Genomic DNA, 26,391 nt, shown 5'->3' with positions numbered 1-26,391 from the left:
GCTTTCTAATGAACACTGTTTCCAATCGACTCATTGAAGTAGGTAAAAATGTATTTATATCTTTATTGTTGTCAATATCGATTTTTGACGAATTCGATAAAAAATAATATGACGAACCTCTTTTCACTGTAATTTTAATAACACAGAATTACAATACCACAGAATACAAGTATCTAAATAAACATTTGTCTAATTAAGGTACGTTTTAAAATTCGGTGTTTTTATTTTTACCAACAACGATTATAGTGACAACAACAACCTAAAAATAGTAAAATGTTTTCAAATCCAAATAGGCTAATCAGCTATCACATTAATCGCCATATTTTCCAAAAAATAAACTAATATAATAAATATTATTTTAAAATTCAAAAATATGGAAAAAATAATGCGCAAAACAATAACACCCTAGTTAGTCATTTGTATTAAATTCCTATACGGTGCAACGAAAACGGAACATAATTATCAACATCGTTATCGTTATTAGTGTTATTACCTGTGTTTCCGGTGTTTCCGTCTCCGGTACGACGACGAATGGTGAGAAATCTCGCTCTCGGACTCCAGCCCGCTGTTAGCGTAACCCGACCGGGGCCGAACCACTGACGCTTTTTGTATAGCTGACCTGCCCTCGGCCTGTCTCCGCTGCACTTCCCGCCACTGTCCCTCCGACTCCACAAGCTGATACCTGTGACGCCTGTGCTCGTGGTCGTCGCCCTCCGACGACTTCCGGCTCCGGTGCCTGTGCTTCCGGTGCGATTTTCCCGACCGGCCCGACTGTTCGCTCTCGTTATCCGAGGACCGTCTATTGTTGCGATGTCTGTGCCTGAGTAACACCAATCGAACATACAGTTATTATTATTATTATTATTATTATAAATTATCATCATTATCGTAACGATCTTCTGATGTTGAATTTTCGTTAGAAAACCGTCATGAAACCATGAAAGTTTTCATCGAAATTATACATCAATATTAAAAAGCGGGTAACTGGATGTCGCTCTGCTGTACAGTAGGTTACAAGTGGCTTAAAGATTGAGAAGAAAAATAAAATTCATACGGTATATGATGTGTAAATTGACTTGTCAAAATGTTTGGCATACAAATTCGATTACCAGCTATAATAATATTTTTGCCACCCGAGTACAAATTATTGAAATGTAAGGTAAATTATTTTAATTGTTTAGGTACGTAATTCGTACGCGTAAATAAGTTACTTATCACTCACAATATTATTACGTAGGATACCGACTGTATACACGTGTCAAGATATACAATTTAGTTTGTACGATATTTAAAAAAATTTAAATTACAAAGTCAATGATTTGTACTCACACAATATAATATAATAATGATATATTATTATTATGAAATGGTATTCGAACGACTAAGTTATGCAAAATCTCGCAATGAATTTATTTACGAGCGGTCCATTTCCGTTAAGTCGATGTGTGCAGTTCCCATTAAAATAATACGTTTGTGCATTTTTGTGTTTACAAAATCTTAAGCGTGAACGTAATCTCTTTAGGATTCGAAATCCTTAGAAATCGTCTTATAAAAGGTGCTGTACGTTTGAGTAAATCATTAGAGTAATGGTATACCTAAAAATTAAAATAACGTAACGTATTATCAAACAGGGCGCCATTATAGGTCGAAGACGATTTACGAAATGCGCTCCTTCATTAATTTATCAAATATAATATTATAACTTGTTGTATAATATTGCGTTGGTGAACATCCGTATTATCCTTAAGAGAGATTATCAAACTTGTGTTTCAATCAATTACGCAAATAATATGTGTAATCTTGATAGCTAGACATAATATATTATATATTTATTTAATGATTTGATACATTAAGTTTAATCGAAAACGTTCAATTATTATTTATTTTATTTTTCGAACATAAAAATAAATTATAAGTTTGATTTTTTTTCTGACTATAAATAAATCAAAATTAAACGATGAGAAATAATGACAATTTTACCGATTTTTTAACGTTAAACATATCTTTAAGTCGTTTAACCTCGAAGGCCTTCAAAAATATTTTAGCGTGTTCGTCCAACATTTGTCATGAAATGTGTGTATAATATACATCATTAATTTCTATCATTTTTATAAATATCACTTTTTATGACTTGTCATAATACAAGCTCATTGGACTATGGCTGGTATTTTAAAACACACGCACGGCACATGCACAGTTATATTGAAATGATTAATCTTCGCATTATACCTAATACATTTGTCTAAATAAAATATTATATGCTTTAAATTATATTTCCGTCCTTACGATTAAAAATTACGCATTATAATAATATTATGAGTTGATTACATTATACGGGTAGCTAATATAATATGTAATTAGAGTTAATCGATTTTTTTTTAAATCGTAGATTGGATTTATTAATATTTCGAAGAACGGCTAGAAACCAGATGGTACAAAAATCAAAATTGAATTAAAAATCGCACAGGCATGTGTTACTGCGTGGTACGAACTACACTATTTTACGATCGATGCGCATAAACAACAATGAGGGTGGTTTTTAGTTTGGCGCGTTCGAGTGAAAAGCGAAACAACACTACAACGTATTAGAACGGTTCCGGTAGAATACTTTTCTTATCGAATACCTCAGTACACTGTGCGAAAACCGATGTGTCGGTATTAAGAGCGTACACGAAATACATAAACAATGCGTGCACACATACCCGGGTAGTGGTAACTGGTAACTGTGATGGTGATGGGAAGTGGGGGCGAGTTGTTTATATCAGTAGATAAATATATATACGCTGTCAGAGTGGCGAGTATTTTATTCGGTTTGGTCTGCTACTTTTATATATATAATTATATTATATTGATCACGACTGGTGCAAGTATCCCCCTCAGGTGAGGTGAGCTGCAGAGATGAGAGCGGAACCGGAAACAATGTGAATAAGGGTCGTCGTCATCGTAGTCGTCGAGGCCCTTTTTATATATATATATATATATGTACGAGCGGACGAGCGATTCACAAAGCCGGCAAATAAATGCACATAAATGCATTTTGTTTCGTGACGTATAATTAATAGAAAACTGTAGTTCGCAAGCGTTGACGACTGCAGCAGCGGTGGTATCAGCTTGATACTACGTCAGGATGGAACAGCTTGAAAACTATGATAACGGTCAATAAAATGATTTTGAAAAAATATCAAAAATCAAAATGTTATCGGTACCGTACTGAAAAATATCGAACTCGATAATAAATACTCAAACCGAAGCCTGGTGTGTCATAGTGGTTGGCCGCAGTCACTAATATGTGCTGCGGTCAAGCATCGACCGGCGTGTCTAGCTTCCGGATGCGGGATGGGTGACTACCTGGGGTTTTAGTGATGAATCCTCGCCCTCCCCCCCCAAAAAAAAAAAAGCTAATGGCCATATTATAGTTATCAATGCTTAAGATCAATTAAAAATAAAATAAAAACAAACTGTTACACACGTAATCAACGCAAAAATACTAATGTAAATATAGTTATAAAATAAATTTTATTGTATGGTATACAACACGTACTTGCGACACGATCTCGAGTCGTTGGAGCTCTGGCTGTCCACGCTGGATGACCGGCGAGCGTGGCGCATGATCTGATGCGGACCGGATCGGACGCTCCTCGGCGAGCTGCTCGAGTACAGGCCCCGGGTAGGAGCGCTCGACCACACGCCCCACGGTGCACTTCTGGTGCTCCTTGGCGAATCGCTCCGGTTCGGCACGTACATTCTGCATCGAGGAATCATACAGACATAAATAAATAAATAACGCATAGTGCACACTCAGGCGCGATCGCATAATGTAATTGTAATAATCGTTTTAAAGTCACGTACGTGTGGACGGGAAGTTGAGGGTTGGAACAGTTTTTCAGCTTGTCTTGCGGTTTCAACGACGACGAGGACGACAACAGCATCAGTTCGTCTCTGGTCTTGTACTCATCTCCGAAAGTTTGATCTGTGCGGAAAGTATAATATAAGAAGATGCGTTGAATCAAAAATGCGTCATGATAATTATTATGCAGGTACAGATCGGGACGTCCAAATAAAATAAAATAATATACATATATCGATAGGACATACATATACGGTTACCTAAACTACGGTACACTGTGATCTAAGAAGTATAATATTTTTACCATAATAGTTTTATTATGTGGTTGTGGGTATCGAAAATTATCGTTATTACTTATTTTGAAAATAGGTCTATACCTACATACCTATGCCAATATACCTACTGTTTTTAAAAGCATTAAGTCAGTTTTGCTGTAAACCCGGGACTAGCGGTGAGGATACCACAGCCTTAAAATTGCATGTAACCACTTTGGTAACTATTATGTTCTTCGTTCACACTCAAATACAATGCATATCTTGTCCATAAATAATGTATTATTATCCATGAGGCCACTGCGTAAATAATAAACGGCCGTCCACTCTGTACATTGCGGTATCCACAATCAAATAATAATAAGTAGATATGTACGTCATATTGCGTAGTAATTATGATAATTTTTAAGCGACGCAATGCGTTGTACATATTCTACTATTATAATAATATATTACACGGTCGTCTAGTACGAATTCCTAGGAGATTCGTTGCCAAACGGTCGTTTTTTTGTTTTGTTTTTATTTCCTTGACGAGCCATAACTCACCCCCACCAACCCCTTTGTTCACGTAAGGGCACTAAATAAACACTACAGGGTGACCTTAGTTTTTTTTTTCATTTTATAATTCTGATTTTTGGAATTCTTAAGTAGATTTAAAGAGCGTATTTTCAAATAGATATATTTATTTGAATATAGATATATAAACCATTTTTTACTTTAAATCGTTAAGAAGATAATTTTTTAAAAGTTATTGGTATAAATAAATAAAAATAGGTACTTAATGTATTAAGTATTATATCGTCGGGGATAATAGGTATTAAGATACGGGGTCTATGATTATATATATTTTATAGAAATCCACATATTATTAAAAATTGTCTGAGTGAATTATTAGTATTATAATTAATATAGGTACCTGACTAAATATTACATCTGTTAGGTATGCATTTTATGTAATACCATTGTTTAGAATTATTATTTATAGTACTCGTTTAAATTTCAATTTAGATGCATCAACATTTTCATATTCTGTTTACCAATTTCAAAAAAAAAAAGACGGTTTTCGTTTGAAAAACAACCAAATAAGCTTGTGTTTCCTTGAACGGTATAAAAATCCAAGTACCCAGAAACACGGTCTTTATAAATAGGTACCTACTACATAATATACAAGAACTTTCAAAAAATCAGAATCCGAATCACTGCACCGTTATTAAAAAACGAAAGGGGGGTGAGCGTGTTTGGCGAATTACCCTGTACTACAGTTATGACGAGATTTATAAACGAGTGAACGCAAACTCCTCGGGACGAACACGCGTTATATAAGTACAGCACTTTCAGGGCGATGCGTATTATTATTTCTCTCGACGACTAACGACGACGACCGTATAATATATCGCAGCTATTTTTTATACAGCTCGCGTGTCGTCTCTGCGGGCTCTTAAATTAGACATCGTCTCGTCGGCCAGACACGCACGCGAACCCAAAATAATTGGCCGCGTCTGCCGTATATACCGATTTACAGAGATTTTTATTCGAAATTTATCTAGCGCGACGAGAAGTCGAAAACAATAGATATTATTATTATTATTATATAAACGACTTTCGATCACTCACTCGCGTATATTTCGATATGGTGTTTTAAGTTTATCATTGAATTACGTGTCTTGTGCTGATCAGATCTTTGAGATGTGGAACGGACGAACGACATAAAAATATATAATAACGCGAAGGGAAAAAATATACCATCAGCTGGTCCGTCAGCTTCAAATTACGTAAACATTGACTTTGTGGAGGGTAAGACGCTTAGGTTACAAATATCCAATTGTTGGTTACAGTAGGTACCTAACTATTATCGAGTGGGTACTGATTTTCTAAAAACTATTGAGTTTAAAATTTTGAATCCGTGGTCCGGGAGAACGACGTCAGATCCAACTACCCCGATTATAAAAATATTCATTTCAGAGGCAAGTCTTGGGGATCAAATTTTGAACTATAAATTGTAACTTATTTTCATGACATCGATTCCTTTGTACTACGAATCGCGATGTCCCGGACTCTATGGATGTGGGTATTTTATTATATTAATTATTAAGTGTCGTCACATACCTACCTCTCTTACTTTTGACCATTCAAACTTGCGGATACTCAATTATTTTTTCCATAACAGTATCCCGCAAATTTGATACTATTTTGCACTTACCCAATTAAGATAACATATTTTCGAATCATTATCGAACGTCACGTATGAAAAATTGATAAATAAAAAAATTAATAACGCGTTTTATTATAATAATTATTGCCTAGGTATGTAGGTATATAAATATAATATAACTAAACTAAAATATAACCTAACTATAGAACGTAGTATCGATTTTTTCTGCACACACACACACACACACACACGACGTTTCCCGTTGGTTTTATCGAGTGCACATAATATACATTATTATAAACGTACTTGACACGGCGCAGTGCTGCAGAAATATATTATTATTATATCGATCGTTCGGAATCTCGGTAATTATTATTACACATTTGTGCAGGATAATTTGCCACGATATAATATAGAAAATACATAAAACTCGTATGAACGGCAATCGGTCTTATTAATATTGCCTGGGCCCATTATACAGTTATATTACAATATAATACAAGTACTCGAAAAGTCTTATAATAACATAGGTACCTACGTTGTTGAAATGCCGTTTAATGAACCGTAAATAGGTTGGTAGGTATCTAAAATATAACGACGACGACGACGACGACGATTTATAATAATAATAACACACAAAAATGGCTACAAACGCGTATACTATTATAATATTATTGTCGGAACTCCGTTTTTACGTACGTATCATTCGAAAGGACAATGGTAAACGCACGCGGGTATATATGCGACGATGATAATCGTTTTCGTAATTATTATATTAATTTGCGTGCCCGAGGAGTAAATAATAATAATAATACATTGTTATTAAAATATAAAACGTAACAGAAACCGAGCGCGAGCTTTTTACAATCGACGGCAAATCCGGTCGGGATATTAATATCAGCTATGCAGCCGGGTACACGATATTATTATATTATTAAATTATAATATTGTGTGCTATAAAGACATCTTGTTGACTTCTACTGCAGCTTGTTGAAGAGACCGAGCGGCGTTTTTACTATTATTATTATTACTTTTTTTTTAATTCTGAAAAGACCACAAAACGTCCAAGTCCGTGATATACCTACCTCCTAATGTTCATATTATAATAACATTATTATTATTATCCACCAACGGTGCGCGCGCGGCGTATTAAAACGAGCGGCACTACGCTCGCATTACATAATAACGTATTCCTTTTGCACGACGTCTTCAAGTATTTTCACGGTTCTTAAGAATATAATATGAAATTAACCGGTAGTTGGGTAATTGTGTACTCACCACACACGTATATAATATTATAGTAACGCGTGTATAACGCGGTGCAGCGGGTAAAATGTATGTGAAAGAAAAAATGTCTACGCTGTACGAGCATATTGTTATGGGTAGGATGGTAGATATATAATAATATTATTATTATTATTATTATTATTGTATACCTAGTTTTAGTATTTTATTTTAATTATACTACTTCAGACTCGACGTCTAGAGCTGTAGTGCTGTGTATTGTTTAGGTTAATTAAAAAGAAAAAAAATCCTAACGAATTCGAGATCGTAGCGGCTCTTTGAAAATTAGCTCGTTGGAAAATTTCAAATAGGTCTGCTGCTGCACGCCCATACTATAATATTATACATAGTCGTAGTATAATAATATAGAAAGTGGTTCACCAAGCGTGCCACCCCCCCCCCCCCTCCACCTATTCTATCCTTTACTAGTGCATTTTATTTTATTCTTAAATGTTTTAAATAAAAGATTATAGATGTTATATTATTATTTTCAATTACTCAGATTACTCATACCGAAAATATTATTAAAAAGTGTCCTGTGATAGTGCAAAATTAGTTTTCAAAATTATAACAACCCTTTTTTAACAGTAAATTATCTATAGGAATTTTTTTTAAATGTCGAGGTTCATAAACTGAAATTAGAACGAGTTTTTCAACATTATGCACCGATAATAATACACAAGAGTACAACAAGACCCTCTTTGAACGGTATAAAAATTCCAAAAACCATAATTTGCCTAATACTGTATAATCATATGGGGAAAGTTGGAGTTTGGAAAATCACCGTAAGTACGGTATACTCACTATCGTTGGATCCTTCGACGATCCTCCTCTGATAGCGGCGACTAGGTGTCCTCGTAAATGACGGTGGCGTTCTGTTGCTCATCTGCGAGCTCCTCACTGACGACTTATCCGCCCGGCCGCTAAACAGGAAAATAAAGCAAAACCTAAATTAATCACCGATATAATATAACGTAATGTATCGACATTTTATTGTAAAAACGTTCTATTCATTATTACACTTTTAAAATGTTTAGCATATTGATGCAGTGTTAATATTAAAATATAATAATTTGACTAGGTAATGTTTAATCGATATGTGTTTATAATTGTAGGAAAAAAACTCGAAGGAAGTTTGATTAGAAACTCAACTCTATCGTAATATTATCTTTCTCGATTAATATTTTTAGTAACAAAGGTTTTACATTTTAAATTGTTGATGTATAATATGTTAATGGGAGTAAATAATATTTTTTTTACAACGATGAGTATAAAATAAAAACGCTTACTATGGAAAATATTTTTCCAACAAACAAATGAAACGCTGTCAGAATATAATGTTAGAAATTTATTACAAATTTAGTCCCGTAATACAGCTTCTTCGTATCGATATAATATTATTACATACCATGATACCATGATAATATGATACTATACAAAAAATGTATTGCGCGCGTATGAACTCTTATTAAACGTTTAATGTTTTGTTCTCGTCGATAGTGATATTTATTTACGAATTCATATGTGTATAACTTTATCACACATTACGTCTGCTCTTTAAAACCAATGAATTATAATAATATATATAATATTATATATTTTTAATCACCAGTGAAAATTATTGACCGATTAATCAAACGTTCTAAAACAAGAGATCCTCCAATGCTTGCCACCTGGAGTACATAAATAATATCGAACTAAATAGGAATTAATCAAACGAATCCTCGAGGTGAGTTGTCGATATTATAATAACGATAAACGTGCACATACAATACAGCAAAATAATAAGTAGTAGGTACGACCCCCCACCCTCAAAAAAAAAAAAAACCAACAGGATTTATATAGAAATAATACTATTATTAGGGTTCGTATGTATTCGTGCACTTAAAATATGCCAAATTGGCTTGAAGGTGTTAGGGTTTAATATATTAAATTGTACATTGCATATAACTGCATTTGGCATAAGTATACGTTTTTTTTTTATTTAAAGAGCATTTTAATTTAACATAGAAATGTTTTTGGGCTAGGTACAATTTTTTTTCCAACCGATTGTTTTGCATAACGTTTTGTATATTGCCATAGAAATGCAAACCAATAATATATACATATAAATATATTAAAAATATATCTGTTATTTTTTGTTCATTAAATTTCAAACGAATTGTAGCATGCTACAATATATTTATTTTTTACACTGCACTTTACCAAAAAACATTTCTATGATGCCTCAATTTTCCTTGCAGGGGAAAAATATCTAGTAGCATGCTAAATTTCCACTTAAAAGTTTAAGATAATAGTTTTTAGCACCCATTAATAAATTTAGCTGGTTTTAATTTTCTGTAATGTAACAAAATTTAAAACAAAATTTGTTTAAAAACTTTAAAAATACCATCAGTCTAAATTTCAAAAATACTAATCAATTCGTAGTCGGTTATAAATTATTGTTAGGATTATGACGTTAAAAATAATGATTGACCCTCAAATCCAATAAAAACAATTATGAACGAACGCTTTCATTTGTTCAGATAAAAATCTAAAATCAAAAATATTAGGATGAGATTGAGATTTGTTTATTAATCAAAAAATTAATAAATGTCATAAATATTTATTTATGATTTTTTTTATTGCATGATTGTAAATTAAGTACAAAGTTGCTTACATATTATTCAAGCGTTTTTTTAGTGCACTCACTAACGAGCAGGTGACGGTTAAAAACTTTAAGTTTGGAATTGTTCAAAAACGTTTGTATCGATGAGTGTCTGAATCTCTAGAGTTATACTCCGACAGATTATACGTAGATACGTCGCACACGTACTTAATATTATTATACAACAGTGATAGACCGGAGTCCGGAGTACGGTCGATACCATTTTCGGAAAGCTATTTTGAATCACTGTATAATGTATAACCTCTTATCTAACATTAATTTATTATACGCGTAGCTTTCGAACGGCAATATTAATTACTGTGACGACTGTGGCGGGGTAGACAACAATAAACAATACGAACAGTATCGCATATTCTTCGCTCAATAATAGGAATAATGGTGTACAGTAGCAGCAATAATTATAATACATCATAAGAGAGTAGGTGGTAGTATATGTAATATATGTACGACGTATGGAGAGAGGGGAGGGGCGTAAATATTATGCATACACTATAATATGGCGCATCCCTATATTATGTACGTCAAAATATGGGGTGCACAAAATACCTATACACACAATTGTACGCGACTAGGGATTTGTTTCTTTAGAAATATCATCTTCTGGCGGGAAAAATCTGAACAATTATGATGGGGCATGAAAAACGAAAAACCACCGCAGCCGTCGTTTGTTCACCCAGCTCCCTGTACTCGGCTTTATGTACGCCGCGAGCTCTGACCGACTATACACAGCAGAATAACAGTATATTACTATGTATATTATAGTATTATACGCGTGTATATACATAACGCGCTAGAAAAATGTTTTTTTTTTTTTTTGTGAGACGGAAGAAAAAGAATTGCATACGATATCACGCGTATTACTATATAATATGACGTATAATATGAAAACGCGCTTATGATATTTAGTTTTCTCCCTCGTCATAATACAACACTACCCGTGTATGTATGTATACGTGTGAATGTCCTAGTAATATTATTTATAGGTGCGCGGTACATCATCGCGACGACTGCGACAAAACTATGTTATTATTATTATATATTATGCACATTGTAGGTACAACGTGTACACACACAATAATGATAAAATATCACGTATGTGTAATGTGTACCTACGGCGAGCGTAACGCAATTAATGTAATTGAATAATATATAATATTCTGTCGCGGCGCGCATATCAAACCTGCTAAATCGAGTGCTTATGACGTCCGGGGGGTTGGGTGACACTTGGACAAGTCTGAAGAATGAATGATGTTCCATGCTGCACTTGTACAGATGTTTACACGCCGGCCTCGAGGGCGTTTCAAACCCGTAAGTGTTCTCGTCGTTCTGAAAATATCGTCATTACCATTATTTTTACCATTATTACTATAGACCCGCGCCCCAATTAAAATATTATGCTAATCTGGAAGACGAAACGTTTCCTCGGTCCCGCCTGCAGACACTATATACGACGCGTAAAATAATATAAAATTTTACAATTTATAATTGTATAATTGTATTGTGACGTCGTGACCTGCTTCGGAAGTTGGGGCGCGAGTGTGTATGCGAGCGTCGACGTATGTCATTTTTGTGGTGGTGACAACAGAGGAATTTAGGAAGCATTTTCAATTATAGCCACGAGGGACCGGAAAGAAGTTTAGCAAGACGAGGTACCAACGTGCATGCAACCTCAGAAGAAGGCATCGCGACGAAGAGTGGATATTGACGTAATTATATTATTGCAATTTAATTGGTGTTAACTCGAGTTAAGTATTAGTTTACAAACTGAAAATTAGTGCTGTAGATAAAGGTAGTTCAATACATCACATAAAGTAACCCGTCTGATGATAAGGACATCGAGTCACCTCGTTAATAAAAATCGCACTATACTCAAACGCCAGCGCAAGACGTACGCGAGTGTTGGGAAATCATGCAGAGAGAGAGAGATGACGTTACAGTTGGTTGATGCCCTCGTCGCGCGAGTGTAGATTTTTATTAACGAGGCCTCGGAGAGTCAAAGGAATATAATATCGAACTACTTTTATTTAGAAAATATAATACAATATTCACTCTGTGTTGCGATGTCTATAGACTATAATACTTCTTATTAATATTAATGTGGTAATCTGGTCGAAACGATGCTTCAGTCCGACCAGACTACCATAATACACGTGTAATACTAATTCATTTATAATTAATATCATGGCGTTGTAAACGAGACGCAATAACGTTTAAAATGTGTGCTTACGTTTTTGTCGCACACTCTGAGCATGAAATATTTTCCTTTGCTGAAGATCTTGGTGATCCTGGGCCTGAAAACACGCGTCAGTAACGATTAAAACGATGACGAAATCGTAACGAAAAAATATTCTATACACCGCCGCGGCGGGACACTCACCAGTAATAGTTTGCGACAATGTTTTTGTTTCGAAGCACAATCACTCCGGTCGGCGTCAAACCCAAATAATATTCGACGTTGTCTTCACCCTGTGGAAATCAAACGCGAACAATATTATAATATTAATATCGATAATCGGTACAACTTAATATACCTCACAGAGGAATGTAAAAAAGGAATACCATTAATTATTATTTTTAAAAGTTGCGCATTTGATATTTTTTTTATTTATCGAATGGCAAGTATTATAAGTATAGTATTAGATAATATAAAAGTATGGTCTGAAACTCTTCCGAAAAAATAAGCGGACAAAACGATAATAATAATATATTATGTGTACCTACAAAATACAGCCAATTCGCGTACGTTTATATATTACATTATAACTCATTTATGTTTTGTATTTTCATTATTTATACGTCAATTGTGCATAATATAGTCAACTCTACTATAATATTATTTGCGTAACAGAAATGAACAAATTGCGTTTACTCGAACATCAAAAACGAACTTTGGAATACAAATAACGGTTCAATTTGTTCGCTTAAAAACTAAATTTCAATTTATTTATTTTTTTATGCAATATTTATAATAATGCTTACAATGTAATAATATGAGAAGGGTAAACATATAGATACACACTAGCACGACGGAAACTGCAGTGAGAAGCGACTACATAACTCGTTGCCATTTCCGTAACGAACGAGAATGGAAATTATTTTCCGCGAAAACGATCAATCGCCGTCCTACGCGATTGGTACATTTTTTAAAACGAAAATAAAAAAATCATATTATAATTAATAGTAGTCGCACGCAAAATTCGTATTTTAGATATTGTTATTAACTGCACGACGACTTAGTGCGCGTAAAGCCGTTTTATTACTAAATCGCTCCGTTTTCGTACGGAAAATCCAATCAAAATATTATAATAATTGCCGGTCACGATATATAATAATGGGTTTGTATATTACAAATAAAAAAAAAAAAACAAACGTAGGCAGAGTAGAGTAACTTTACTAAATTTGCGATACGACCTACAGACGTATTATTATTATTATCATTATTACGACGACCGTAATAATAATATCAAAGAGCGCGTTATTGCGACATCCAAATTCATTGACGAGACAAAGTGTTATAATATTGTAATAATCATAATCGTTATTGTTTATTACTATTAGCGTGGTATACATGCATATTATTATAAATAATAAAAATGTATCATAAACGGCGCTGCTGTACTTATAATATTGTAGATTGGAAACAGATAATACATTTTTCCAACCGTGGTAATATTTTATTAATATAATATGAACTAGACGGTAAAAAGTTTAGAATTTATTATTATTATAAAAATATTAACTACTCATACAATATTAATACATAATTATCATTTAAATACGATTTACATAACATTTATATAGATTATTATAATTGCAAAAGATCGTAAGCGTACCTGCCTATTATTTAGCCTATTATTGGTTATATTCTTGTAAAAAGTAGCTACTGAAGAAAAGAAAATTAGTTTTGTTAAATAAATTACTATTAAACGCGATGATTGATGTATATCAACTATATCGCGTCATATTGAAAAGATCAATTCAATTAAATTTGTTAAAACCAATTACAACAGTTATAGCTCTTATTTCGTATGGGTAATAAATTATTAATCAAACAGTTTAACTCTCTACGCGCATATTATTAAAATGTAAAACAAACAAAAAAGTTGGACTGTGTATGTTGTATGGTTGTATAAAATAATTTTTTAGTTTTATAATCGAAAATATTTTATCGTACAATAAACTTTCATTGAAAAAAATTGTATATCTTGTCCATTGAATTAAACATTTAGCATAATATTTCACTGTTGGTTGAATTTTTTCGTTAATTTCGTAGTTGAAACCCCGCAGGATTGCAGGAACGATTTTATTAATCCGGTATATTATACCGCTACATCATCAACGCTATACCTAGTATAATAATATTATAATCAGTATTGGACAAAAAAAAAAACTCCTCAATGATTAACCGAGAGCTGAATTTTACAAAAACATTACGTAATTTATAATTTATAAATTTCAATAAATAATATAGTTATTATACGTTCAACGGATGTGTCAAAATATAGTTACTAAATGATTAAAATGATTTATTTCTAATACACAGTTCGACAGTGGAAATAATTAGTTAGGTAGGTAGTGGAAATAACATACTCGATGTATAATCATTATATATGGTTAATTTTATTTAACTATATTTTTATTAATTATAAAATAAATCTTAAATTATAATTATAATTATATATATTGGGTCCTGTACGCACTAGTAGTACACATGTCATACCTATACATTGACCGACATAATTAATATTATTTATTGAATTTTTTATGAATTTTCAACTACCTATCTATGTATAATCCTCATAAACATTAGCCATCAACCACCGTAGAGTTTTTTAGCTATACATGGAACAAAATACTTGTCTAATGTAGGTATTAGGTGTTTCCCCAAGGGTGTACCTTGCTGGTAATAATAAATATGTCATGACAATTTTCAGTTTTTTACCCAGTAAAATAAAAAAATTACCAAAAAATATTATTTAAAATTAAATTTTTCATATAAATATTAATATTAGGTACTCGTGATTAAATATTGATAAAAAAATTATTGTGACAAAAAAATAAAATATTTGTATTTCAATATTTAAATGTGAATAGATTAATGTTAACTTGGTTTGCGCGGTGTTGTTCTGAGTCGGACCTAAAAGTAAATACCTACATATATTATTGTTACTGACTATAATAGTAAGTAAAGTATTATGAATATGAAAAGTGCGCCATAACTTTTATCTGCCTAAAAATTATGCAGCGAGAAAAAATAGTTAAGGAACCCCTAGTCTGATGAATAATTGCGTCTTTTGGATTCGTCTGAATCCATGTAGTGAATTCGTATACAAACTTATTTTCACCGGACACCTGTAATGTTATAGTACAATAGGTAGGTATACGTAATAAATTATGAGTATTTCATAAATTTGTATTCATAATTATTGTATTAAAAATGTCAAAATGGCAATTTCATTTTACAAGTATATATTCTATCAAATTCGTATTGCGTAGTATTTACAGTATAGGTACTCGTAAAATGTTAATAATATAACGTCACAAGAATTTATATTGCCGGGATGTATAGTTCATTTATGAAATACACGATTTTTCTAAAACGTCACGATTAAAATAATATATTATAATATTCTTAAGTTGTAAGTACTTATGTTATAATATATTATTTTTTAAATACGCGTATGATAAAATCCGGATCCCGGGTATATAAATTTGATGCGCCCACGGCTGCGGCATTGATAATAATACTACCTATAATATTATTATTATATTATGTGGGTTCACATTACATCGATGCGATTTTTACTTTTTACATTTACGGTGCATAACATACCTATATAAATAATATGATATCGTTACATCACACGTTGCGGGGGCACCGCTGACAGTATTTAGATTTTTAATATAGTTACGCGGGCTAAATCGTCGCATGCTGGCGCGATGTGAAAAAAATAACGACCACGTCGGTCGGCCCAAAACCACTTGTCAAGTCGTCCGTTTTTAAAACAGAATCGATTGATTAACGAGTAACTGCAACGCGTGACTCTAGTTAGAAAGCGAGTGGAGTTTTGGTGGTCTGTCCGCTGCACCGGTATATAGGTATTGCGAACACACGCAGACTCGGCCGCGGCACCACCGGTTGATTGATGAAGCCCATTATTATATTATGCACTTAGGTACCTAAAACAGCTGTACGATAATAATATTTAGCAAGTATTTTATATTTGTCGTTTTATGGTACGTTGGCAGAACAAAATACAATAATATTCGGATCGACGTCTAAAGTTTCTTTTGTCGTAACGCAGAGAGGATCTTTCCCAGAGAGAATACTCGAGTATTTTTAGGATGTCTGAAGACTGCTACAGCGGGGGCTGGTAACATTATTAAAAATCAAGTGTTTTATATGCATTGGTATAATGGTATCACGATATTATTTTCTCTTGTTATTATATTTGACCGAAATACGTTTGCCCCATAAATAATAATATAGTATATACCATATTATATAGGTATTACATAATATATATACCTCTTGTTCGGTAGGTAGTGAACTAATAACTAAAATTTCATATCAATGGATTAACATTAAAACAAAGCTATAATGTATTTAAACTTATAGGTATGTGGTGATACTTATATTTTACCAATAAAAATAAATTGTAAATGTTATGTAGCATCATTTTAATGTAAAATTGTTGACTGTTTCTAGTAGCACTATACATAGGTAATAATATATTCGTTTCTTTATAATATTCAATTTTAAGTTAGAAAATATAGATTTGGAAATTTTTTTTTTAGATGCGTATTATAACCATAATTAAATTTATTGTAAATATATTGTGTAAAAAACTCTCAAATTTCATTTAAAATTTCAAAAATTCAATCAATTTCAAATTTTTGGAAACACCATACTTTACGTAAATCTATCATTTTTTACACTGATTTCTTTTCTTAATTATTCCTTAAGAATATGTATACCACGTAAATATTATTTATTATTTTTAACAACCCCCTCCCCCCTACCTGAAATAAAATACTGGATACGCCCTTATCGTAACGTCTAAAAAAAATCGTTCTTTACAACTATACTACAATAATAATATTATGGTCCTACTACTCGTTAATATAATTTAATATCATAATAATATGTACAGCGAAACGAATTCGAACAAAGTTTACTTAGGGCTTACCATGCCCGTTTTGCGACCCGCGTGCATGTATTATATTACCCTAAATAGATTTTAATGCCATCGATCACTGTTACGCAATTCGATTTAAATCTCGTTAGCCGTTTGTAGGTCAATGCGTCTAATTCATTACGTTCGATTACGTTGTATTTTTTTTCTACGTCGATTTGAAGAATAATAATAATAATAATATCAAACAGCGTTCACGTGTGAGGGTATATAAAATCTTTAGGAAATAATGGAATAATATAAAACCACACGTCGTCGTCGAATGAAAGAAATTTGTCCTAGTACAAAATATTTTGAAACATTTAATACAAATAATTATAATTAATGATTCTCCCAACAACACCGTCTAATAATAATATGCAGATCACACGTTTAACAGTTGAATATATATTATTTTACAAAAATAGGTGGGCATTAAATAGTTACACATTTAATTTAATTTGAAAATTTTAAACTAATAAGTTAGTTTATTTTCTAATTAACTTAACAAATAACATCTTAATACTAGGTAGTTAAAAATATACACTGTAATAACTTAGCATTTTTAGTTAATTTGAAAATATTACGTTAAGTTAAAATCATGTTTATAATTATATGATGTCTATAAAATATGTAATTGAAACTAATTAATTAATTACCTAAATATTGTATTTAATAATTTAGTTGATACTAACGTGTAGGTAATTGAACAAACTACTACAACTCAAGTGTAATAAGTATAGGAATAGTAAGTTGCATGTTTAAAAAAAGTTTTCGTTATTATTTCAAAAAAAAAATATTAAAGTTGTACTACCACTATAAATTATAGTGGTACAGTCACTATGCCGTGTGACCCAGGTGATAATTAAAAAACTTCCGATTTCTTTTTAACTGAGTTATATTAATATTTTCCTCCATATTAGCTCTAAACTTTTTATGGTTAAACGCATTGTTTTTTGAACTGTTAACTTGATGAGAAAACACGAATCATCTATAAGTCATGAGCAATGAGCATAATATAATATTATTAAGGTTTCAAGACAGTTCATTAAACTTTCGTTCGGCGTAATGGTGTATTATTATTGTTTGTTCAGACGATATATGAAATAACGATCGAACCCAACCAACCGGCAGTGAGTTAAATTTGAAAACCAAAACGGATCGCAAACGAAACAATAAGGACGCAAACCCAGAGTAGAAAGTCAATCGGAAAATCGATGACGCGACAAAGATTACATTTTATTAGAATCCATCGCGACTTTACCTATATTATACAATAATATTATGTACTGTTAAATAAATCGATATTTGACCGAACGTCGAACATCGGTTGCCGATATATTACATACCTAAATTTATGTACCGAGAAAAGAAGATGAAAAGAAGATCACGTCGTTCAAAATCTCGAAGGAACAAATCGACGATATTATATGCAATATACATGGATGGTGGACAGTACTTAGGTACTATTCTAAATTATTTGTATCTTGTATGTTTTAATATATTTTTTTAATTGTCTGTGAGTCAGCCTGCACGTTCGATCGAACGGCCGAAACCGATTTAAACGCTGCCATTGCTGCAATTTTATTATAATATAGCTCATAAGTAGATACACCCACCGGACCTGTCGAGGCTCGAACATTGATATTTTGATATCTATAGTATATTGCAACAATTGTTATTATAATTATTCGCCGTGTTGTACAAAGATAACCAAACAATTAACTATAAAATATGACCACATCTATATAAAACAAATAATTTAAAACTTGCATTTGTGAAATAGCATTTTTTATACCAATGTAATAATATATACATATAAGTTTAAATGTTTACACTCGTGAATACGTGAGTTTTAATAAGCTTATACCCATATTGTATACAGTTTATAGAGAATGTACAATATACTACAAAATTACTTTAACTAAATACATAAAAGAACTAAATTAACATAACAAAATAAAATAGAATTGTATGGAAAAATAAAATTGAAAAACTTGTCACAAAAATTTATCTAGATCAGACTATAATTATATAATCTGATCTGATCTCAGATAACCATTTTATTTAAATAGACATGTTTTAATTATTTTTATTCAGATAAAGCACAACACTGAATTCATTACTACATGGTCAGATTTTATATTGTATATAATCATGTGCCACGACGAGAGGAGTACGGAAGGTGATATCGTTTTGTTTTAGTGTTTGTACCTATCGAGTGGGTTTCTAATGCAGCCCGCCTCCATATATATGATGCAGGTCACCACGGCAATATAAGTATTATAAATTATAATATTATTATTATTAGAGCATGGATTTAAATCCTAATTAAATTTTTTTCTACATTTCTTAAGACATAGCATTCTAAGTACAAAATTCGTTTGATACATCAAAAAAGTAAACGTGAAACTTTTATTTTCCATTTTTGTTTTAACTTTCTTATTTTTAGCGCATTTTTATGCTTTGAGTACTTATTTAGTTTATAAGAAATGATAACATTTGATAAGCATTTACCATATTATAAACTAAAAATAAAAAATAAGTAAATATTATGTATTTCACTTCGTATTATTTTTTACCTGTATATACCAGAAAAAGCAGGGATCTGACAAATGAAATTTCGTCACGTACAGGCAGAGAAGATGATACGTATATAATATTATAGTCACATATAGATAGGTCATATAATGTTGTATTATTTACATCTTGCATCGATCACGATGACGCCAAAATGCCAAATTACGCAAATTCAAATAAAACAAATAGATTTCTGTTTAATAATTTTTAATTTACACGTGAAAAGCTATTTTTAAGCTCATTTTCTGAATTCTTGTAATTACTATCAGTGCATTAAACCATATATTTTTTTAAAGGCATTTTTCTTTTATTTCGGGACATTTGAGGTCGCACCAAAATATTATAGTAGTTGTTGTAATATCGTATTCGGTCCGCGTAAAACACATAAGACGGCCGAAGGTTTACTAAAATTACACTGCGATGACGTGCAAAAAACTGCGCAGACGGAAACAATACGCGGCCGAGCTTTTATTTTTCGTCCGTTCGTCGCCTGTCTGAAAGCGAACAAGAACCGTCGCCGCAGACGTCGACCTTTGTCCCGATGAATAATAATAATAATAATAATAATAATATCACGCTTTTGAGCGTCGTTGTTGTAGGTATACGCCTCCACCTACAGCGCGACTCTCGCCGGATGATGATAATAATAATTCTCTCGGAATATATTATTAGTATACGGCATTAATATCCTCTTAATTCGATTCGATCGCGTCGTTAAAATAATATATATTATTATTATTGTTTACGCCGACTACGTTTTTAAAGTACCTACGCCGCGCACTGGTTGTCTATATCGTATTACCGTATACATAAATATCGGAAAACGACAGAGATTTATTTCGTCGGCCGCTGTCTGCAGGTTCGAAATTACCATCGCCGTTGCTTCTATTTCCTAAACAGACCGCGATCGGTACTTGAGCGTAATTTATGCAATTATATGCTGCTCGCGTATAATTACCCTTTGAAAGAGCAGAGAGGATATTATTATAGTATCGTCCGTTTCGTTCAAAACGCGCAGAGTCCGGATGACTTGAATAATAATATCGTAATAATATCTTAAAAACCGACTGCGCTATATTATACAGCATTTTGTGCACTGGAAAAAATAATTAATGCGTTTGAACGCGAAATAAATAATAATATACCGATGGCGATGACGAATCATCGTCAAATACATACGCCTACCGAGCTGCAACGGGTTGTATGATAATGAATGAGCTTTTCGTATAATATTAATATTATAACCGTCGCGATTTTGCGCTGCGGCAATAATAATAAAAACAATAATAATACTATACCCGAGGAGAACAACAACAACAATAATAATAATAATTCTGTTCGAGTCATTACAAGACCGTTATTATAGTACACGTGGAATTTAAATAAAAACGCGATAAATGTATAAACGGACTAATATTATGATAACGAGGAAAAATAAAATGCTTAAATAATAATAATAATGTTATAGAAACCAGATTTTTTTAAATTAAAATTTGCATTTAAAACAATATTTTATTACTACACACAGAAGCGGCTTCGGTGGCGTGTATACTACATATTATTATTATACTATTACAATATGTCGTATTATATATATAGCTTTCCTACGCACGCTCTATCGTACTCTCCATTGTTCCGGTTTCGTTTGAACGTTAACGATATTATAATATTTTTGATTTACTCATAGTCAAACGACTGTTGTAGATATACAGCAGGCGTATATAAAATTATTTATATGAGCAAAACTCTGGATTTGAACCAGCACAAAGCTGCCAAGTCGTGGCGTAGGTACATACCATGATAAAATATACGTTTATAATCGCCCGTGTATAATGTAACAATATACAGAGTGATCCATACCAAGCATCCTCACCCCTCCGTTCACCATATTTTCAGATATTAAGCTTTTGGTAACAATATAAAAACTCTCCCGTGTAAACACACGCAGCATATAACTTTTTTTTTAATTTTAAATGGGAACCAAACTTTTTAAGAACGCATTTTTATTTTTTAATCATATAATTTTTTTTGAAAATGTTGATGTATTTACGCAACAGTTCGAACGAATATTTTCTGGTTTAGTAGATAATGTATAATATACACTAATAAATAATAATAATAATAATAGTCCTTAAAAATGGTTTTAAGAAATCATAAAATTGATGTTAGATTGGATCAAATATTATACTCGCACAATTCTTACAAATTATAAAAATCAGACACATAAATATAATACATAACTCTAATTTTTAAATAATCATAGCCCTTAATCTACAAAACGTATTGTAACATATTGCAGGCAACTATTAATAAATTACCTTTAGTACCTATACAAAGTTAAATAACTTAAAAACTAATTGTTTGAAGTTTGCGGTTTGGATACAACAACATTTTTCTTTATAAAAAGTCTTGGTAGAAACGGGGTGATTATAATCGTTTAAAAAAAGAAATCGGTATCGCCTAGTACACAAGACAATCCTTAAATAGTATGAAAATTCTTAAAAATTCAAAATTTGAATAGATTATTAATATTATTACCATCAAAGGAAAACATTGGCCCTAGCATTGTTGCGGTGAATCACCCTGTATATTCACAATAGTGTATATCGGCAAGGACGGCGCGTGGGTCACTGCAGTGTTGTCGTGGACGTATTTAACGTGTAATATCGTAAAAGTCGGCGTGGAAACGGTTGTTATAATAATCGTAATAAAAAATACAAATAATAATACTGTAGTGATATAATTGTTGTTGTGTAAGCCGCGCACGGCCGTCCGGTATAGATTCGTGTGTACCTATACAGTTGTGACAAGAGCGAATTATTTATGTATTGTGCGCGATTGTTGATATAAATTAAACGGCCACTGAATGACAACCGCCATAAATATTATGCGCCGAAACGACTTTGTGTGCATGTGTGTGTGTACGCGCGTGGGAAGCATTTCAGTACCGAATAATAATTATAACAACGTCGTTACCGATACGATTTATTCGCGCACGCGCGACACACAAACGAAAAACCGAATTCATTTACTATAGCCAGATAGTACAAAACTAAATTAAATAAAAAAAAAAAAAACATGCAAACGGCATTTATTTCGATTACCTTTTTATGGGCGCGGGCCGGAGCTAAACGACGGCGGCGGTGGACGGTGGCGAGAGGAATGCGCGGATGAGGATCGATTTGCTGCAGCGGCGCAAGTTTAATTCTATAATTTGTTCGGGATTGGGGGAAAAAATAGGGTTGTTTAAGTTCAAAGGACTAAACACCACCGCGCGCGTATCTACTGTAAATAAAAAAAACACCCCCCCGTAAAAGCTCTCGCAGAAATAATTGAAACTTTATGGGCGGGCTGCATATATATAATATAATGTATAATGATTGAACCTGCTCCGAATATCGGTGCGCCCGCGGTGTCAGCACAGAATTATTTCTATAATAGCCGTTAGCCCGGGGGGGTCTAAAAGTCAACGCGATTTCGAGAGCATACAATTATTTAGAGCGGTTTGTGATAGTTATCGATTAAATTAAAAATTTTCATTTTCGACGTCTTAACTCATATTCTATACTCGCAGAGTTATTATTATTATACTCACATTGGCCATTCCATGAATACAAATTTACTATAAAATTTGAAACCATTGTAATGACGGAAACTACTTAAAGCTCGAATAAACAAATTTTATAAGACTTTGATGTATCCCTAAGTACATACTGCACCTATTTCCGTCGTTGGATTCATTTTGTGGACAATTTTTTTTTATCTATGGACTGTTATGATATCACTTAGTAAGACATCAACATAAAATGTACTCAATAACTAAGAACAACTCCTTCTTTTATAAAATGTATATATTGTATTCTGGTTTTCCATTTTTTTTTGTTTTTAAAACACTTATCGGCGATAGGTATAATATTATTATAACTATATCATGCGAAGGCTGTGAGACGTGGTTTTACGTTCGCAGGTCGGTTTAAATAATTTATTATAAATCATTCTCGCGTGGGCTGCTGTAGTAATTTATCATAAACTAAATACTAACTAACCTATACGACGATTCACATTCACGGGTGCATGCATTTAAGGATCTCTTTCGGTGATATTTTCGTCTCGTATTAATAAAACGAAAGAAACTCGTAGTTTTTTCGGTCGCTAGATTTTCTCTGTGCACGAGCATTCTCCTACGACGACGTTTACCCGTGATATATTATTACAATATAAATGTGTTAAACACAATCGCTTCGTATGATATTATTATAATTTATAATACATTTAGTTGTCCAAAATGTTTCGGATAAAATGGACAGGTACCACCATAGGTACGCGTGTTAAACGCAACAACGACTCGTAAACCACAATAATTATATAGCGTTTTGAGAGAACACATTATTATTATTATTATATAATATTACAACAATAACGTTGCGGCGGCGTTCGCCACTCGTGTGCCGGAGCAACGTGACGCACAATACGTCGGGTGTATAATACAACACATTTATGAATATCACGCATACACTATACTGCGGAGAGTCGTATGAAAAATAATTTTCTTTCCCGTCTTAAGTTACGCGTACCTATATACATTGTAGCGTTTTTGTTTCAATACTGCGTACCTACGCCTAACCCCATCGGAGGAAAATATATATTAAACTGCACTCACCAGTACTGGGTGAAGATCGACGCCGTACATGTCCAGCCACTTGACTTTATCCAAGAAATTCAGCTCGGCAACTGCAGGCACTTGACCCCTGCAAAATGGCTGTCGTTAAGTAATCATAAAAAAAAAATGAAAAACAAAATAGAAAACAAAAAAAGTAACGCAATAGGTAAGCGAGCTCGGCGAGGGCGAGGGAACGTTTATTATATGGCACGCAGCACTTACGTGAGTTCTTTGTGTATTTCTCCGATTCGGTTTTCGAGCTCTGCATTCTGATTGGACACGAACCGGAATTCAGACACGTACCCGAGGGTGTGTCGTCTAGGATCGAAATCTCCTAGCTCAGCTGTAACAAAATATCGTCATTATTAAAATCATCAGTATATATTATAATGTGTGATTACTCATTAGGTAAGAATTATTATTATACCGTGGCACTTGGCCATGAGAAAATTCTCAAGAATTTAATTTCGTGAAATTTCCTCGGGAAATTTACTGAAATACTACCAAGACCGCCAATTTGCATACACATATAATTCATATAATATTTTTCAAAATAAAACTTAAATTGTATTTAACTTATGTGCATCAATATTGTGGGAGAATACGTAGACTTTTGAAATAATATATATATATATTATTATAGGTAAAAGTCGAATTCAAGTTATTTTTAAATGACAGTCGTCAGTGTTGAGGAAATAAGATTTTAAGTTTATGTGAAATAAAATATACAGTTTCTCCAGATACTAAGTCCAGCAGCCGAATTCGTTTAAATTATTTTTCTTTATTTTGGAGAAATATTCCCAAGAGGTGAGTGAATATTTACTAATCGAGACAATCTTTGTTCCCGGTAACGTTTATCGAGAAATATTCCTAGTGGCACATCACAGTCTGTGACAGGGCCCAAATATACGCACGTCAATAATTTCGGCTGTATATTGTGCACACCCGGAGACTATAATATAAATAATATATATATTACGTTCTTATTGTGCACATCATCATCTTCACAACATTAAAATAATAAAACGACGACGTGTTTGTGTTTATATTGTAGGTATCTAACTGTATTCTGCAGTATATCATATTATATTGTGCTCACAACTTTATTTATAATCGCAGTCGTAATAAAAACGTGTACGAGACACGCGATAAAACCGTCTGCGGTGAAATTTATAGACGGCGGGTCCACAGCCTTTTATTCGGTTTTTCGGCGACATCGTATTATAATAATAATAATAAAATGGCGTTTCGGTCTGTTTGGACGTATATTAAAATAGTGCGCTGCAGACGGGACGAGAGAGCCGTTGTGGAGACGATACACCCCACCACCCAACTTATGAACATTACAGAAGCTGAGCTGGATACTAGAATGAGGATGAAATTTATCACTTTTCAACTATGGTCTGCGTAAGTAAATTATTCCCTGGTTTTGTAAATTCTTAAAAAGATGACCTACTAAAAACAAATCTCCATAAACGTCCGAAAAATCATATTAAACGACGTAACATCCCGAATTTTGGCCAAAACGTTTATTCACGTTTTTTTTTTTTTTTTGTGTGCTAAGTTAATTTTTTTTGTGAGCGTTTTTTAAATTTCAAAATTTTTATAATTTCTTATACAGCATCCGAAGTCGGTGAAGCCATATAGTTATTGAGGCGTGCTCTCGAAGTGGAAACGTTATCGCGTTTTACCCGTTTTGGATAAGTACTTCCGAGTAAGTCCGACTTACGACCCGCATTGAGTATTAAAAAGT

The 26,391-nt window shown here is 32.7% G+C and overlaps 1 protein-coding gene across 4 annotated transcripts in view; it reads right to left on the bottom strand.

Moving 5' to 3' along the window:
* Positions 1 to 26,391, bottom strand: part of LOC132944088 (band 4.1-like protein 4) — a 162,160-nt gene that overhangs the window by 14,068 nt on the left and 121,701 nt on the right. For all 4 annotated transcript variants that reach the window (XM_061013259.1, XM_061013257.1, XM_061013256.1 and 1 more), the window contains 9 exons: positions 24,861 to 24,981; positions 24,639 to 24,726; positions 12,601 to 12,689; positions 12,451 to 12,514; positions 11,404 to 11,549; positions 8,360 to 8,478; positions 3,850 to 3,970; positions 3,542 to 3,745; positions 494 to 820 (listed from right to left, as the gene is read on the bottom strand). In XM_061013259.1, coding sequence (XP_060869242.1) covers positions 494 to 820; positions 3,542 to 3,745; positions 3,850 to 3,970; positions 8,360 to 8,478; positions 11,404 to 11,549; positions 12,451 to 12,514; positions 12,601 to 12,689; positions 24,639 to 24,726; positions 24,861 to 24,981 — 1,279 coding nt within the window. The remainder of the gene's footprint in view (positions 1 to 493; positions 821 to 3,541; positions 3,746 to 3,849; positions 3,971 to 8,359; positions 8,479 to 11,403; positions 11,550 to 12,450; positions 12,515 to 12,600; positions 12,690 to 24,638; positions 24,727 to 24,860; positions 24,982 to 26,391) is intronic.

This window comes from Metopolophium dirhodum, chromosome 5 (assembly GCF_019925205.1).
Source record: "Metopolophium dirhodum isolate CAU chromosome 5, ASM1992520v1, whole genome shotgun sequence".
NCBI classification, from domain to species: Eukaryota; Metazoa; Arthropoda; class Insecta; order Hemiptera; family Aphididae; genus Metopolophium; species Metopolophium dirhodum.
This window is presented reverse-complemented; position numbering and strand designations above follow the sequence as displayed.